General features: G+C 56.2%; 2 protein-coding genes across 8 annotated transcripts; one reads left to right on the top strand and one right to left on the bottom strand.

Annotated features, from left to right (window-relative positions):
* Positions 1 to 752: 752 nt before the first annotated feature.
* PMPCA (peptidase, mitochondrial processing subunit alpha) lies at positions 753 to 9,741 on the bottom strand. 3 transcript variants are annotated; one of them, XM_028094845.2, is made up of 14 exons: positions 9,657 to 9,741; positions 8,549 to 8,751; positions 8,037 to 8,116; positions 7,709 to 7,791; positions 6,739 to 6,833; positions 5,688 to 5,788; positions 5,017 to 5,280; positions 4,254 to 4,346; positions 4,055 to 4,173; positions 3,852 to 3,942; positions 3,644 to 3,706; positions 2,154 to 2,298; positions 1,405 to 1,546; positions 753 to 1,143 (listed from the first exon to the last, which is right to left on the bottom strand). In XM_028094845.2, the coding sequence occupies exons 1-14, from the start codon at positions 9,728 to 9,730 to the stop codon at positions 978 to 980; spliced, it is 1,719 nt and encodes a 572-aa protein (XP_027950646.2). In that variant the 5' UTR covers positions 9,731 to 9,741; the 3' UTR covers positions 753 to 977. The 3 variants fall into 3 exon arrangements, with proteins under 3 accessions (XP_027950646.2, XP_027950647.2, XP_027950648.2); XM_028094846.2 differs by lacking the exon at positions 1,405 to 1,546 and having other exon boundaries at positions 753 to 1,147; XM_028094847.2 differs by lacking the exon at positions 1,405 to 1,546 and having other exon boundaries at positions 1,053 to 1,143.
* Positions 9,742 to 9,844: 103 nt separating this feature from the next.
* ENTR1 (endosome associated trafficking regulator 1) lies at positions 9,845 to 16,045 on the top strand. Of its 5 annotated transcripts, none has more exons than XM_028094857.2 (10): positions 9,845 to 10,053; positions 10,149 to 10,298; positions 10,983 to 11,051; positions 11,855 to 11,970; positions 12,220 to 12,633; positions 13,150 to 13,223; positions 13,580 to 13,691; positions 13,921 to 13,983; positions 14,353 to 14,492; positions 15,037 to 16,045. In XM_028094857.2, the coding sequence occupies exons 1-10, from the start codon at positions 9,984 to 9,986 to the stop codon at positions 15,131 to 15,133; spliced, it is 1,305 nt and encodes a 434-aa protein (XP_027950658.1). In that variant the 5' UTR covers positions 9,845 to 9,983; the 3' UTR covers positions 15,134 to 16,045. The 5 variants fall into 5 exon arrangements, with proteins under 5 accessions (XP_027950658.1, XP_027950659.1, XP_027950657.1 ...); XM_028094856.2 differs by having other exon boundaries at positions 9,927 to 10,053; positions 10,146 to 10,298; XM_028094858.2 differs by lacking the exon at positions 13,921 to 13,983 and having other exon boundaries at positions 9,925 to 10,053; positions 10,146 to 10,298.
* Positions 16,046 to 16,435: the final 390 nt, after the last annotated feature.

Genomic DNA, 16,435 nt, shown 5'->3' with positions numbered 1-16,435 from the left:
GTGCACCCCCCCCCCAGCAAATGTAGTCATTGGCACGTGTGCTGGAAAGGCACCTAAACAGGACGATGGGCTCCGGCAGAATAAGTGGATCAAATAACCCAAGTAACATTTACATGTCGATCTCGGAACAGCCCTGCCCTCCTGCCCGTGCGGCCGGCTCTCTCCCCAGCTGCCGAATGCTGGGGACAGTAGCGGCCCTGCAGCTACAAGAGGTGGCCCACATGGGCTCCTGGGGACTCTACACGCACTCATGTTGGAGAACCACAAAGCTAACAAAGCTAGCCCATGTTACCAGGCACCGGGCCCTGCGGCACTCCTGACACGGCCACGCGCACCGGCTGAATCTAGTGCGCCTTCACTTTCCAGCACGTTCCTGGCTTTGCTCTCCCCACCGGCCACTGAGTCTGCCTCCCGTCCTGTGTGCTCAGACATGCCCGCAATCAGAACAAAGTACAAGAGGCCTCGCGACGTTGGGTCCAACCGGACGACCCTGAGGGAGATACCCCACTTGCCTGCTTCCAGCCGTTTCAGGGATGCTGCTGCTACTGCAGACACCCCATCCTTACTGAAAGTGAAGGAAAACCGTGCTGAGAAAAACGCTCCACAAAGCAGACCAGGGGCTCCTGCCCTGCCCCGGGGGCCGACTGTGGGGAGACAGTGTGGCACTGCTGATCTCCAGGAGCGCAGGACGGCAGCAAGAACGCTGACCTGCTCCCTGACAACAGTCTGCCTTGAACCTTCTTGCACTCCACTGGTTTCTAGCCACGGTGAGGGCAAACCTTTATTCCACCGAGTGGCCTATTCAACAGCAAAGAACCGGAAATTGAGCTGTGCTCAGCGACATTAAATTTGTCCAAGTTTAAGAGTCCCGTGGTTTGCACCATTTATGAATCTTTGCAGTAAACTCACACCCACAGAGAAACATATGAACACACACGGCTCCCGCAGCTGCAGTCGGGCCACGTGTCCGGCAGCCTCTAGCGGAAGAGCCGGTAGATCCTGGGCAGGCGCCCATCTCTGCTGGACAACGCCGCCTGGATGTGCTCGTAGGCTGGCAGGTCGCTCAGATCACCCAGGGCCGCCACCGCGGGCTTCCTGCGAAGCATCTGAGAGGCAACTCTCCGGATGTCTTCCGGCTTCACGCTGCCTGGCACAGGGGACAAAAATACCTCAGGGGATTGCCCGCCTCCTGCACGGACTCTGTCTCCATGTGTGGCTGCGGCCCCTCAAGGCCCTGGGGGTCTGAGGCCGGGCTGCAAACTCTAGAGGGTCCAGATTCAGCTGTGCGGACTACACTGTGAGTCAGGGTGAAATATCGGGTTTTTCTTGGTAAACGGGGAAATACCAGTGGTTTAAAAGGATTTTCAAATGCAGACATGTGCCCACCCAGAAAAGTTGACACACCTGTAATGCAACAGCTCCTTGTCTGCAGAGCTACCCACATGGAGAGGCTGCGGGGATGGAAAAAACACCCCCTCCCAGGGCTTCGTAGGGCGGCAGCCGCTCGCGCAGCCCAGCCTCCTGAGGAGGGACCTGGGACCATAGCCTGTGTGGGCACAAAAACGCACCGTGGGAACACACTGACCAGTAGCTTGGTTTTGCTACAGAAAACGAAGCCTTAGGGACATCGGGTACTGTGGTGTTCCATGGTCTGAGGGGCTCCCCGGGGTGGTGGGGGGGGTAAGGATGCACCTGTGGACGGGATGCATGCTGGAGCTGCCACGAGGTAATAATCATCACCAAACAACCACTGGCCTAACCCTTGTGGGGTCACGGACACTTCGAGCTGATGGAAACATAGACTCGTCCCCCAAAGCGGGACACACAGAGAGAAATTCAAGGACTTCCCGTAGTTCACTCACGGCAGGCCATGGAAACCTGGGCTCAAGTCACAGAGGGCACCACCACGTGAGCCCCGTGTGGAGCATTTCCAACAGCTCACTGAGTCGGCTTAGAAACCTGGAGCGGTGGTGAAAGGCCCCTTTATACGGGGTGAAAAGCTGGGGTCACAGGGGTCGGTACTCAGGGACACAAGGCAGGGCTGGTCCAGGGTGAGGGCTCACGGGTGCAGGAGCCACAGGTAAACAGGTCTGTGGCAGTCTCCTGGGAGGGAAAAGAGGGAGCCCGATCTGTGCCCCCAGCAAGGTACTCACGGATGAGCGTGCACAGCTCGTGAGGCAGTTTCCTGGAACGGGTCGCCAGCACCTGTCTCCCTACGTCCTCAAAGATCACAGGCCTGGACTCCAGGTTCATCATGAGCATGGACATCAGCTGCGTCTTGGCCCGCTCCAGCTCCACCTGGGATTCAACCACCAAGTCACACGGTTCGGTTCACAACAGCTCACACACCGTCACCCAGTCACAGCCACGTCACAAGGAAGACAAATCCAAGAGTCAGGGGCTCCACGCAGACCCCAGGCACAGGGCGTGCTCCCGGGGAAATTCTGAGGGGACCAGCTCGATCTACCAAGTCTGGGCCTCGAGCCTCTCTGACCAAGTGTGAAACTGACAACAATGGGACTCGCCGGCAAGTTCCGTCCACAAAGCTCAGCCTGAAACCGGAGGGCAGGGAAACACGGCTGGGTGAGCGACGGGAGTGGCTGGTGAAAGCAGCACACGCGTGCTGGAAGACGGGCCGGCTGCAGAGATTCCGTGTCGCCGTCTAAGCAAGAGGACTCCTAACTGCAGACAAGTCCTTTCTGTTTTGCCAACTCCGGGCAAATACTTACAACTTACCTCAAATTAGCTTCACATTAACAGGAAGTACTTCCTAGCAGGCCACTAATGGAGCGCCCCCAACAGATTTTTAAACACGTTTTTGTAAAATTACTTTTTTGAAATACTTTTTTTTTAAAGCTTATTTTTCTGACTAAAAAGGGAATATGTGATCATTGCAAAAAGCAGGGACTGAGCAGGAAAGATCCATAGGTGAAGGCCGTGCGCCAACTCAGCCCACACGCTGGGCCTCTCCTCCCAGGCCTCCTATGAGCATGCATACAGAACCTGCTTATTTGTACCAGTATTAGTCCAGGAAGAAACAAGATCTCTAAATATGTAAGATGACAAAAACTAAGCCAAAGAAACAAGGAAACAAAGACTTAAATTAAAACACAAAATGGAGTTCAGGGCGCCCAGCAGGCTCAGTCCACAGAGCACGTAGCTCTCGGTCTTGGGGTTGTGAGTTCCAGCCCCATGCTATGGATAAAGATTACCTTAAAACTAAAATCTTCAAAAACAGAAGAAAACCAAAAAAGCAAAATAAAACATAAAATGGAAGTTAGGGGAGAGCTCGAAAACCACCCCGAGAGGCCCGCTCATCCTGTGCGATGTGGCTTTAGTTCCCATGGTTCTGCAGGGTGGCTGAAAAGGGCACACGAGACCGCTCTGTACCATTTCTTCCAGGAGGGCCGGGGCCAGGCAGGTGCGAGCAGGTCCAGTGCTGGCAGGGCAACAACTGTTCTTGGTGCTGAGACCAGGGAGCAGGAGAGGAGCTCAGCTGTAGGTCTGGGTCACCCCGGGGATACACTGTTCCGGTGGGATGTTGGCGGTGCTGGGAGCACAGAGGCCAGCCACGCCCACACCGTGTTCTCTAACCTGCCAACACCGTGGGGGATGTCGGGATTCAGCTCTGTGCTGTACTTACCACATCCACAGTTCCAGCCATTAAAATAAATTCCTTCGTGAGGATTTCCACCATTTCTCGAACCTTTAGGGAAAAGGGAAAGATGAAGAGTGTGATCTGGACCTAATGGTCTGTCTCTTCCAATTCAAGACAATGACACCCCTGCTCCAAGAAACCAGCTCTGTGTCCGGGGACGTGAGCTGCACAGGAAGCAGGGGCGGGCGCTCACCTGTCTGGGGTCGGCGCTGGCGTGCACGCACAAGAGGCCCGTATCCTCATAGCTGTGGTGGTACGAGGTCGCGTTGTACATCCAGTGGTGCCTGTAGGGAGCAGGGACAAAGGGACACCTGGAAGGTGGTGTCACAGTCCAAAAGCACCTTCAACTGGGCCTGGTGACCCTGGGGACAGCCAGGTGAAAGGAATCCAACCTACCTGTTGAGCACGTTAAGGTAGAGCCTGGTAAACATGCCTTTGCCAGGCCCACCGGCTGAGAAGGAGCCGCCACCCCCCATCATCATGTTCAGGACGGCGAAGGGGATGAAATCTTCCTCCTGCGGGAGACATGAGGGCAGAGCTTGGCCGGGAGGTGACACCCGGCTCTAGGACGTGGTAGGACCCGGCTGGGACTTACCAAGAAGGAACAGCTCTCCAGTCCTATCATGATGTGCGTGAGCTCAGGAAACGGGGCAGGACCCAGACTGACGTTGGACATGTCTCTTTCCAGCTATAAGCAAAGAGAGTGAATGGTGTACCCACACGGAAGACAAGCGGGCCTCAAAACCTCTCAGGTCAGATCAGCCTACAAAGAGTTCTAGCGGGGCGCCTGGGTGGCTTGTCAGTTGAGTGTCCCAACTTTTGATCTCAGGGTTGTGTGTTCAAGCCCCACACTGGGCTCCGTGCTGGGTGCGGAGCCTACTTTGAGAAAAAAAAAAGGCAAAAGACCCCATCATGGTTTTACAGAAATCATACACGCACATCAGTAAACTCCCTCTAGAGAAAAGAATAGTCCTTTAACCTTCCAGTGAAGCTAAACGCAATCATTTTTTTTTTTTTAAAGATTTTACTCATTTATCTAAGGAGAAGAGAGGGAGAGAAAGAGAGCACAGAGGGAGAGGGAGAAGCAGGCTCCCCGCCGAGCAGGGAGCCCGATGCAGGGCTCAACCCCAGGACCCTGGGACCATGACCTGAGCCGACTGAGCCACAAGGCGCCCCTAAACTCATTCTTAACAAGTTCTCAGCTTTGCTTTAAACAAGGAACACGTCCTGCCCTAACACCACAATGTGTATTATGGTAAAGCCACAAATGCACAGCTCACTGTAACACCTGTGGGATAAAGCTGAGAACGTACCAAAAACAAAGTAAAGAAAGTACACATACCCCATCTTGGCTTTACCTTGACAACCCCCCCGGTGTACTGTGCTACCGATCTGTCAACGTCCACAGCCCTCTCACATCCCCAGGCCGGTTGGGTTCCCAGGAGGTACTTTTTGGCACATTCCACCAGGTGCTCATGCTCCACCCCGACTCCAGCCAGCACCATGCGGTCGGGGGTGTAGTAGTTTCTCAGGTATGAATGAAGCACTTCTCGATCAATCTTTGCTATGTTTTCTGTGGGGCAGAAACGGTGGAGGCCAACTGTGTTTTCCCGATAAGCAGCCTAACAAAAGAAGGGAGAAACACAGGTGACAGAGAGACCACGGCCAAGTCTCCTCCTGGCCGTGCCGGGCCTGCCATGACCCCAGCTGTGGCAGGAAAAGCTCACGGTTGCTTAGCTTTGCTAATTTGGCAGGAGCAATTTTGTTTGCTTACAAAAGCAGTAAAATCCCTCTCTCCAGAATGAAATCTCAAAAAAACCCCATGTAAAATAAAAAGCTCAATGGATGAAAATCTTATTGCTGTAAGAATGAGAATGTGAAACGCTTGCATAAGTTGCAGGTTTGAGAATTAAGAATCTTCTGTCCACACCTATAACCTGTGAATAGCCTCAGGAAGGCAGACAAGCCCTCTCAACTATGCTGATGTTGGGAGGGCCACGAAGGCGGGTGCTTGCGGGCTTTCTAGTACCTCATGAATCATCTCCGTGAGAAGCGGTTCTGGGTCAGGCCGCATGTCAAGGTCCTCCAGCTCAAACTGGACAGCCATTCGGGTCATCTCAATTTCTTCATCTGCAAAGAACCGAGACAAGGCTCAGACCGTACCAACCAGGAGGGAAATGGCACTGGGCCTAGGCTGCCAGGCTGGGCCAAGGGTCATTGGCTGGCAGACACCGGCAGTCTCCTCGGCCTTCATCTGGGATAGACCTGGGGGCACTTGTGTGAGTGAGGGGGCAGGGCCTGGAGGCACTGGGCCTCTTGTCCAGCTTAGCCACCTGACCTGCCCCAAGCCCCGGCTTCCTTCCCGAGAGAGGCACTCAGGCCCCTGGCCCGTCTCCCCAGAGGGCTGCTGTGAGGACAGTCACGTGGAATGGGAAGGTGTTTACAAAAGAGGCACCATCCAGCATCACGGCTGCCACTTCATCCGCAACCTGGAGTAAGTACTGGAAGAACTACAAGGCCAGGCTGACGTGACCAGAGCACAGCCAGGGCGGCAGCAACGGGCAGCAGGGCCCTCTCTGGCCCACTGCGGGCACAGAATTCGAAGTCTTGCCACCACCAGGCCAAGGAAGGGGATGGACACAGGCACGTGGAAGCTTCTGGTGGCACACCAGCCCGGTGTTTAAAGACAGTCTGAAATGCCTTTCAGAAGTGAAAGACCCAGGGCTGCCTGGCTGGCTCTGTCAGAGGAGCGTGCGACTCTTGATCTCGGGGTTGTGAGTTTGAGCCCCACGTTGGGTGTAGAGAGTACTTAAGTTAGTAAATAAAAACTTAAAGGAAAAAAAAAAGATGAGAAATGAAAGACCCAATTTAACTAAAAACGTCAAAAGGCACAAAGTTATGTCAAAGTATTGAGCTCATTGAAGGACTTTTCTGACCATCAGTGTTATTTCCAAGGAAATCATGCCACCTCACTGGTAGCTGAGCTCAAGGGCTGCATACAACGCTCTTCCTCAGGGCAGCGCTTCCATGTGCCTCCCAAGGGCCCAGCCCCCAGCCCCTTCACGCAGCCCTGGGCCCACCTGTGAGCCTGGGGTGCAGGACCACGTCAGCCAGCAACCCAACCACCGTGTCCAGGCCTTTAGAGTCAGCAGACACAGCATACATGGTGGTGTCCCTGGAAAGAAGCAACGACATGAGGCACTGAGGTCACCACAGGTACACACCAACGGGGGCTGATTCCCCCCGCTGCACTGAGGACCAGCACACACTTGCTATGTCCCATCTTACAGGACAACTTCCAGTACGCACCGGAGTGACAGCAGCTGCCCAGCCAAGATGGACAGGAGCCATCCTGAGACATTTCCACAAGCACAGGCCCCCTGCCACGGGGGCCTTTTTATCACCTGCTTCCTGAGCATCAGCTGCCCCGACTCACGGTCAACATGCAGTATGCACGGCCTTATGTGGCTGCGGGACAGGCCACATGTGGCAGACAAACACCACCTGCCCTATCCACAGCGCCCCTCCATCTGTGTGCTGGCTACATACTGGACCTCTCCCGGTCCCCAAAAAGACCACTGCCTCTTCCTGACTGAGCCTCTCCCCATGCTGTTCTGCGCCACCTCCTCCTCTCAGTTGGTCTGGCAAACTCCTTCAAGACCAGTCCAATCATGAGTTTTATCATTCCTTTCCTGACTCCAGACCAGATTAGTTGCCTGTGCCCCACCAGTCTCGGTTTCTGGCTCTTGTATCCGTTACCTGTGGTGCAGCCCTCTGCCAGATCCGTGAGCATAGTGGGGACAGGGCCTGCTGCATCCCTAGTGCCCAGCTGGCAGTCTCTGGGAATTGCCTGGCCCTCCAACGTGTTCTCTGCTCTAAGTGCTGCTGCCTGCATGTTTCCCCCACCAAATTCTCCACCCAACCCGGCCTAGGCCAGGCTCGCTTCTCACCCCTAACCTCCACAAGCCTCTCCAGGGGGTAGGTTTCAGTGGGACTCTGACCAAGGATAAGAACCACAGTTCCACGTGGATGCAAAATACACTGGCGTACCTTGATGTCTGGCAGTCACAAATACCCCCGTGCTTTTCCAACGTAAGCAGAATTTCATCTTTGCTGTTAAATCGATCCGTCGACTATTAAAAATAAATAAGTAAACCTAAACACACGATCCAAAACAACCTCTAAAATATGTTCTCCGAGAAAAAAGTTTACGTTTACTTTGATAACATGTGAAATCAAATTATCTTTTAATCTAAAGATCTTTTAGTAGGATTATCTTAGCAGCTTAATCACTTATTAAAATAACCATTCTAAAGAAAGTAAAACTTGATAGACTCTTCTCAAGTATAGGCTCAAAGATTACAAACAGGACACTGACCGAAAATGCCAATTTTTCCAAAAAGTGAGCAATTCCACTAAGATATTTTGCTTCATATCTTGATCCTGAATTAATAAGAACTGGCAATAAAAAGAAAATCGACAGGTTAAACCAAACGTTGAAAAGGGGAGGTTTTAGGATGATTTAATCAAGAGAAACCTTTTAAAACTGAATGTGATCAGACAGGCTGACCTAATTACGTGAGGGTGACGCCGTGTCCACTACCTGGGCTACGTCTCCACAGCTGCACACACCCACGTTGACACCGACAAGAGTTAGTTGTAGGCTTCATATTTATGGTGGAAAAGTGTTAGGTTTCTATGAAGGTAGAAAGGGAAAAAAGCCCACCGCCAACGGGGTGGTTCATGCTTTGCGTATTGTTTTCAGGGTCTATGCCGTACTTTTCCACTCAGGACACGATTCACAGATGACGTATGAAGCGTAACAATCGACTGAGGCACGTGGGCGTGAAAATAAACGGGATGACCCACACCACCACCAACAGTACTTACTTCCTACTGTACAAAATTGTCCAAACTTGTTTTGGGAGGCCACGCGAAGCCCATTATCCAGCGTGGTGACTTTGGTTTCAAACTTTTCCTGTCCATCGACTGTAGCAAAAACAGGCTCAGGCACTCCGGGTAAGGGGGATGAGAGCGGGACGTTGGCAGAGGCGCTGCCACTCCTGGACTGTCTGTGTGGAGGAGCTCCGGACCTAGACACCGAAGTTACCCAGTTACAGCAAACCCGAGACCACCGAGCCTGTGGGGACCATCTGGGCCCAGCCGGTCACGTTCTGTCCACGTGAAAACTGGACGTGCCCCTCTCTGCAGATTTGTTTCTAGACACCTGGAGGCAGCGCTCGGGAGTGATCAGGGACACCGCTGCGGGTACAGATCCTGGCTCGGCCCAGGGGCCTGCCCTGCGCGGTCTGGACTCCAGCCCCCTCCCCAGACTCGCGTCTTAGAGCGCTCTCCACCACCCCCGCAAGGTCCCGGCCCCAGCGGCCCGCGGGTCCGATCCTGGACCACACCTGGTGGTTACCGCCAAAGCTTCTGCCCTTCCCGTCCCGGCCGGCTCTTGGCCGCGCTTCCCCAGCGGCTGCCCCCGCTCTCGTTCCCCATCTGTCGGCTGCTAAAGGCGGCCCCCTCCGCGCCCCCCTGAAGTCAGACTCTCCTGCTACCCTGTCTATCGCCGGACCCCACTTTAGGTTGGAGGCGTTTACACGACCGCCCCCGCTTTGCCGGCGTACAGGGACGGGCCGCCCCCAACTGTGGCCCGAGGGGACGTGCCCGAGGCCAAGAAGGCGGGAGAGCGAGTGGGCGCGGAGGCCCCGCGGGCTCGGCCTCACAAGGGGGCCCGCGGCAGGACCGGGCCGGGGCGCAGGTGACGCGGGGCCTCCGACGGGCCCCAGCGGCCCGGGAGAGGTCAGGCGAACGGGGCTCGCCCCGGCAGGGAAGCGCCCTCGGCGCCCCGGAGACAAGGCCGGGGTCCCGAAGCCCGTGCCCGAGCCCGAACCAGCGGCGCCCCGTCTGCGCGTGGGGAAGCCAGAGGTTGAGCGTCCGCGCGGACGCCCGCCGCCCCGGCCCCCGGCCGGCCCCCGACGCGCGCCCGGCTCACCTCAGCCGCGAGCGGCGCCACGAGCCCGAGCCGCGCAGCAGCAGCCGCGCCGTCGCCAAGACCATAGCCGCCATCTTGGGTCTCCGCCCCCTGCTTCTGTCGTCACTTCCGACCCCGCCCCCGACGCCCCGCCCCTACGGCGCCAGCCCTCGGCGTTCGGGCGCTCGCTTCCGGTGCCGGGAGCGGAAGCCGCCGCGAGAGGCTGGGAGCGGCGGCCGGGCGGCGGGCGACGCGGGTGGGCGACTTGGGCCGCGGCCGGGGCGGAGCCGGGGCCATGGAGCCGCCGCTGCCAGGCTAGGGAGGGCCGGCGCTGCCGGGCCCGCGGCGATGGCGGGCTTTGCGCGCCGCCCGGGCGTCCCCCCGCTGTCGCGAGCCCGGAGCCTCGTCATTCCGGACGGTGAGCGGCCGGGCGCCCCCGCCCCGCCGGGCCGGGCGGCAGGTGAGGCGGGCCGCGGGCCGCGCGGCCAATCGCTGTCGTTGTTGTTGCAGCAGCTCCGGCGTTCTATGAGCGCCGCTCCTGGCTCCCCCAGCTAGACTGTGAGCGCCCCCGTGGCGGGGGCCTGGACCCCCACCTCTTCGGCATTCGGCCGACGTTTATGTGCTATGTGCCCAGCCCGGTGCTAGCTTCCGTGGGAGACACAGGTGAGAGACAAGCCTCAGGGGGCCGCCCGCCGGCACTGCCTGTAGGGACCTCGCCGTAGTCTTACCTCGCTCCCTGACCCAGCGATGGGCGCCGAGCACCGCTGGGGGCCGGCCCCTGGGAACGCAGAGGTGCAGGGAGGCCCCGCCAGCCAGGAGCTCGCGGTCTGGTCTTGGGGAGCCCCCTCCCCAACACAGACACCCCAGTGTGGGATGGTAAGTGCCAAAAGAGCGGTATGCCCGGCGGGAGCACCGAAAGCCACTCCTTCGTGGGGGTGGGGGGTGAGGCAGAGGAGCTGCTGGGCAGTGGCCAGCTTTTTAGTTCATTGTCACCCTCCCCAGAGCAGTTATGCTGCAGGGTGTCCAGGGTGTGGGGCGAGACTTTAGGTGGGGGTCTCATCAGGGTCTCAGAGGAGAATGGCAACCTGTGAGGGTATTCAGAAGGCTTCACAAGACAAAGGAGGGCACGCGTAGCCACGCTGGTCATCAGAGCCTACCGGGAGCTTTTCCTGAATCACACATGCCAGGGCCCGCGGAAGCCATACTGTCTCCATTGGTAGGAGCTGGGAGCTTGTGTTTGAAAAGTTCCCCAGCCTGTAAGAATTACTGCGATAGAGACCCTGTGTGGAAAACAAGTTGTCACAGAGGCCTCTGTGATCACGTTAAGGTGATGACGTCTCTTTGCAGATTTTGGCTACGGAAAGGGGAAGTGTACTAAGCAAGGTCTGCCAGGAGCCCAAGAGACACATTTTGGAGGTAGGGTAGTTGGGCAATTCTCTCTCTCCTCTCCCCAACACAAAGCGCCAAGCACATGCCCTGTGGCTGGTTGTCAGTTTGACAGCATATAATCAGTGTGCCAAGTGGGGGTGGAGTCCCACGGATTCAGTCTTGGCCCCAAGGTAGAGAGAGAGAGGGTACAAGGACAGATGAGCCTGATGTGCACAACAGCGATGTGGGAAGGCACACCAAAGGGGTCTGAAGAGGCAGCATGGGCTAGAACACTTTGCACAAGGTTGGCGCCTGGGCTCAGATGGCCATTGCTGGGAGAGCGGAAAGGAGGTAGGCAAAGAGAGAAGGGAAGGATGGGTGAGCAGGGAAATGGATAGAGGTGGAGCAGTGATCGCCAACCTGGCGGCACTGTTGGAACTCTCGGACGGCCCCCAGCGCAGGTTATGTCCCAGGCCAGCTGAGTCTGTGCGGGAGTGGAGGTGCATTGTCATCCCAAAGCCCCCCCGGGTGATCTCCATGGGCGGCAAGGAGCGGGAACCAGGGGGTTGGGAGTGGGAAGAGTTCATAAGTAAACTACCCCAAGGTGAAGAGTCACCCGTTCTACTGACCAAGCCAGCCAGGTGCCCCTGGGAAGGAGAATTCAGAATGTGAAAGCGGATCTGTTTTATTGGCTAGGTTTTTCATTTCCTAGTGTCACTGAATTCCGGTGGGACGAGAAGGGTGGCGGTCCTGAATTTAGATGTGGCTGTGTTTTAGAAAAACTAACGGGGAAGTTTCTTGTCAATGACTTGAGAGACGTTTTCCAATTGTGTTGTGTCATATCGTTTTAGATGATAAACTTGAAGATCTTGCAGAGGCCAATCCATTCTCCTTTAAAGAGTTTCTGAAAACCAAGAACCTCAGCCTGTCAGGAGACGATACAGCCAACGACAGGATTTATTCAAAGGTAGATCCAAGGCGTCGTCTGCGATGACCGTACACAGAGAAACGTCCAGAGGACATCTCTCTTCCGACGTGGGATACGCTGCAGGCGCTGGGGGGCAGAGGGAGCCCGCAGCTCAAGCTGACGGGAACATCGGGTGGAGAAGCTGCCGGGAGCCCTCCTCTTTCCTGGGAGTTCCACTGCTGAGCCCCTCAGAAGACAGGCCTCCAGCGGCTTCTGGGTCTGACCCGTGCCTCCAATTGTTTTCTTTAGGAAGCCACGAGACACTCACTGGGGCTTGGCCGCAACTCCCCGACCTCCCAGACCATGGGGTATGGCTTAGAATATCAGCAGCCGTTTTTTGAAGACCCTACGGGGGCTGGTGATCTTCTGGACGAGGACACAGACGAGGGTGAGGACGGCGGGTGGGACGGGGCGTACCTGCCCTCCGCTGTGGAGCAGACCCGCTCCTCCGGGGTCGCCGCCAGCACATCACCCTGCAGCACGTACATCTCCTTCTTCTCTGCTGCGTCGGAGCCGGTGGCGCCCAAGACACTGCCCCCGTGGACACGGAGCGACTCTGACTCTCGTGCCTCTCCGGTGGGGAGCCCCGGCACAGACTTCGCAGCCCACGGAGAGTCTCTGGGAGACAGGCACTTGCGGACACTGCAGATAAGCTACGAAGCAGTAAGTGAGGGGGCTCTGCAGCGTGCGCGCAGGCGACCTGGAGCCTCCGGTGGCCTTGGTGGCCTGGGGTCTCGGCTCCAAGGACAAGGTGGTCTGTGGTGCGGCCGTCTCCCGAATTGACAGATTCCGCGCGTGACGTGCCCCTGGAAGAGCAGTGTGCGGGGTGGTGGGGTGCGGCCCATCTCAGGCAGGAGCCGTGGAGACCCTCCGAGGTCCCCCTGTCAGGAAAGGGTCCGCTTCAGGCATCGGCTCAGGGACGTTTCGTTATGTTCTGAGGAGAAGAAATACGTTTAGAGATGATTATTACTTAAAAGAGAGTTAGAAGTAAAATTGGTGTTCGTGACCGGAGGCCTTTAAAGGGAGACTTCTCCACTCACGGTTTTCCGTTTTAAGCAAACAGTACGTTGACACTCTATAACGTTCGTTTATCGAGACGTTCCAGAGCCAGTTTGTAGGGGTGTAGACTCCTTTTGGGTGAGACCCAGAGTTTCTAATAAGGATTTTCTTCCTCTGCAGCTAAAAGATGAAAATTGTAAGCTGAGAAGAAAGCTGACTGAGGTTCAGAGCTTCTCTGAGACTCAAACAGAAATGTACGTAAGCTTTGAGTCAGCGCTGCGCTTCAAACGTCAATAATGAAGCGTTGGGGGTGGAACCAAGCTTGGCTTTCATTGTCTGTGGGTCATCAGCATCACACATTCCTCCTCGTGTGCTGAGTGAAAGTTGATTTCAAATACCCGGCCCACACGGCCGCGCTTGCTAAAAGCAGCAGAGCGGTGGATGGCGAGCCAGCTGAGGAGCGCGCTCTGCGGCTGACGCCTCCGATGGGCCTCCCGAGGCCTGGCGCCCTCGTGGCGTTTATCCGCCCCGCCCCACCTAACTGCCTCTCAGATGAATTCTGAGAATGAGACGCGTGAGGGATCGACAGCTTGGTCTTCTCTGTCCCCAGGGTGAGGACATTGGAGCGGAAGCTGGAAGCCAAAATGATCAAGGAGGAAAGTGACTACCATGATCTGGAGTCAGTGGTGCAGCAGGTGGAGCAGAACCTGGAGCTGATGACGGTATGGGGGCCTGGGGGGCATTGTGTCGAGCCGGGTGCGCCCCCTCCTCTGCTGTCAGCCTGCAGGGGCACGGCGCCAGGAGGGGTCCCTCACAATGGGCCGACCCGCCGGTTCGTGAGAGCCGGAGGCCCCTGGGTGGGGGCAGAGCCCGCCTCCATTCCATGTCCATGTCTCGCCGTGTTACGCAGTGGTGATGCCCTTTTTTTTTTTTTTTTTTTTTTTGTGCCAGAAACGGGCTGTGAAGGCAGAAAACCATGTCATGAAGCTGAAACAGGAGATCAGCTTGCTCCAGGTGACTGGACAGCATGGGCACAGGGTCCAGGAGCCTCCCAACAGTGGTGGCTCCCGCAGTCAGGCCACGCCGGCTCTCCCCCCAGCCCTGTTTTCTCTGCTCAGCAGGAGAGTGGTGGGCATGTACTGTATTGTCTGGGACAGCACGGACCCTGGCACGAATCTCCCATTTCTGTGGATGAGTGCTGAGGGCAGACTGAGGAAGCCCGGCTCCCTCGAGAGCCCCCTCAGGAGATGCCCACTGTGAGGGCCAGCCCCCATCCCTTCACTGCCTGTGCCGAGGCTGCCAGCTTCAGCTGGGCTCGTGCTGCCTCTCAGATGCTCTCTCGTGAAGCCGTCAAAGTGCTTTACTGCTCTCGCCCACCTCTAGGCACAGGTCTCTAACTTCAAGCGTGAGAATGAAGCCTTGCGGTCTGGCCAGGGCGCCAGCCTGACGGTGGTGAAGCAGAACACCGACGTGGCCTTGCAGAACCTCCGCGTCGTCATGAACAATGCCCACTCCTCAATAAAGTGAGTGCGGGGGAGCTGAAGGTGCCTGGACATGGGACAGGGGTGAGGCAGAGATGGCCGGCAGGCCTGGGGGGCGGTCTTCAGCTTGGTGTTTGAAACCATGACCACACCGCGTGCAGCAGATGGGGCTCCGGGAGCAGAAGTGCACTTGATGGTGCTGGTAACCCCGAGGCCGCATGTCGTGTGCCAGACTAGCAGGCTCTCGAACCGTCTTTGTGGTAATCACTGGTTTTACCAGAGCACTAACCTCAGACAGATCAGAGTCCCAGCTCCCTCACCTGCCGAACACCTCAGTTCTGCACGGAGAGGAGTAACAGTGTTTCCCTCCCGTCATGAGAAGCAGATGAGTTTGCAGGAGACCCCCCCCCCCCAGAAATGGCCGCTCTGTTGCTCCCCGTGAGCACCCTGTCTGCCTGCCACGGGGCTGGGCCCCTCCGGGGAAGAGCAGCAGCCACCAGACACCCCAGGAGCTGTTTTCTGGCTTCTGTCGGGGCCGTTGGACAGTCGCGGTAGCAGGCCTGTAACGTCCACGTTTCCATTTTAGGCAGCTGGTTTCTGGAGCTGAGACGTTGAATCTTGTTGCTGAAATCCTTAAATCTATAGACAGAATTTCTGAAATTAAAGATGAGGAGGAGTCTTGAGAACCCTGAGGTGCTTCCGGGTCACAGCTCCGCTCACACCCGGATGTCCCTGCTCACTGGATTTGGAAATGCCGTTGTGTCTTTAAATATGTCGTCCTCACGGTAGTAAAGATACTTATCATGACATGCTAATTTCACGACCACACAGTGTGAGCAGCGCGCTGCAGGGAGAAGCAACCCCCGCGTGAGAGCCGCAGTGGCTTCTCCGCAAGCCTTCTGGGGGAGCTCCAGCTACTCCACGAACTAACGTTCTATCGGAAGACGTTTCTATAGAAGCCAGTGATTTTTTGAAGTTACTAAACCTGAAAACCACAGTTCTATAATGAGTGTTTTCTGTTGTCATTGTGGAACGCTAATTGTAAGATAAGTCAATTGCTCGTCCTTAATTTCGACAGGAGAGAAAGCAGGGGAGCCGCAGTGAGTGGTTGCCTCAGAAGGGTCCTAGTGCCTCTCCGACCTCACCTGGTGCCCCTGATGGCTTGGAGTCCACTCCTGCGGGCCTGCGGGCCCGCGGGCCCGCGGGAGGTGCCTGCCCCGGGGGACCTGAGCGCGGATGCCCCATGCGGGGCCCCGGGTCACCCAGGTGGGCCACTGTGTGCAGCTATCACAATGCACACGTGGGCCTTGGGTTTGAAAAACTGCTTTGGCTGGAGGGTTTTGATATATGTTTCAAGTGGGGTTTTATACGATGAAGTTTAGAATTCAGGAATTTAGAGTGTGCAGAGCCTCCCTGTGTTAGCACAAGGCTTGTCCACAGTGCCTTTCCAACTGCTCCCCCACATAGGGAAGGCAGAACATGCACTACGTGCCTTCTTGCCTATTTTTCTGTAGACATTATTTTTTTTAAGTAAGCTTCCCTTTTCCCTTCTGTTCAAATTGACAGTTTTCCTATTTAATAAATTGTAAAACTTCTATGAACTGTACCTTTTTTTTCTGATTTAATCAGGTCTTTATGCTTGAGAATCATGGTACTGTCCTTTGGCTTTAGGGCATGCATCTAGTCGTAAGGGGTGATTTGTGCTGAGAAATTCAGCATCAGTCCCGTGGCCTGTGGGGTCAAGGGTAGACTCAGACCAGGGCTGCCTGGGCCTGACCACAGTGGCCCGCACACTAGACGTCAGAGCTGCCTGTTTTGGAGTTGAACAGATTGGAATCTAGTACTGGAGCATTCTTCAGTCACGTGGTTGAATTTTTTTAAAAGACATTTAAACTGGGAAACATCACCTCATACTCCAGCCTGTTGGTGAGAAGCGGGTTCGGAGCTCTGGCGGCCTGTTAGGAAAGCGCTAGGATGCGGTTCTC

Source organism: Eumetopias jubatus, unplaced genomic scaffold, assembly GCF_037043125.1.
Source record: "Eumetopias jubatus isolate StellerSeaLion01/CBP00866 unplaced genomic scaffold, mEumJub1_p1.0 scaffold_15, whole genome shotgun sequence".
In the NCBI taxonomy this organism is placed as follows: Eukaryota; Metazoa; Chordata; class Mammalia; order Carnivora; family Otariidae; genus Eumetopias; species Eumetopias jubatus.
The sequence above is the reverse complement of the archived record's forward strand: the minus strand, read 5'-3'. Positions and strand labels throughout refer to the sequence as shown.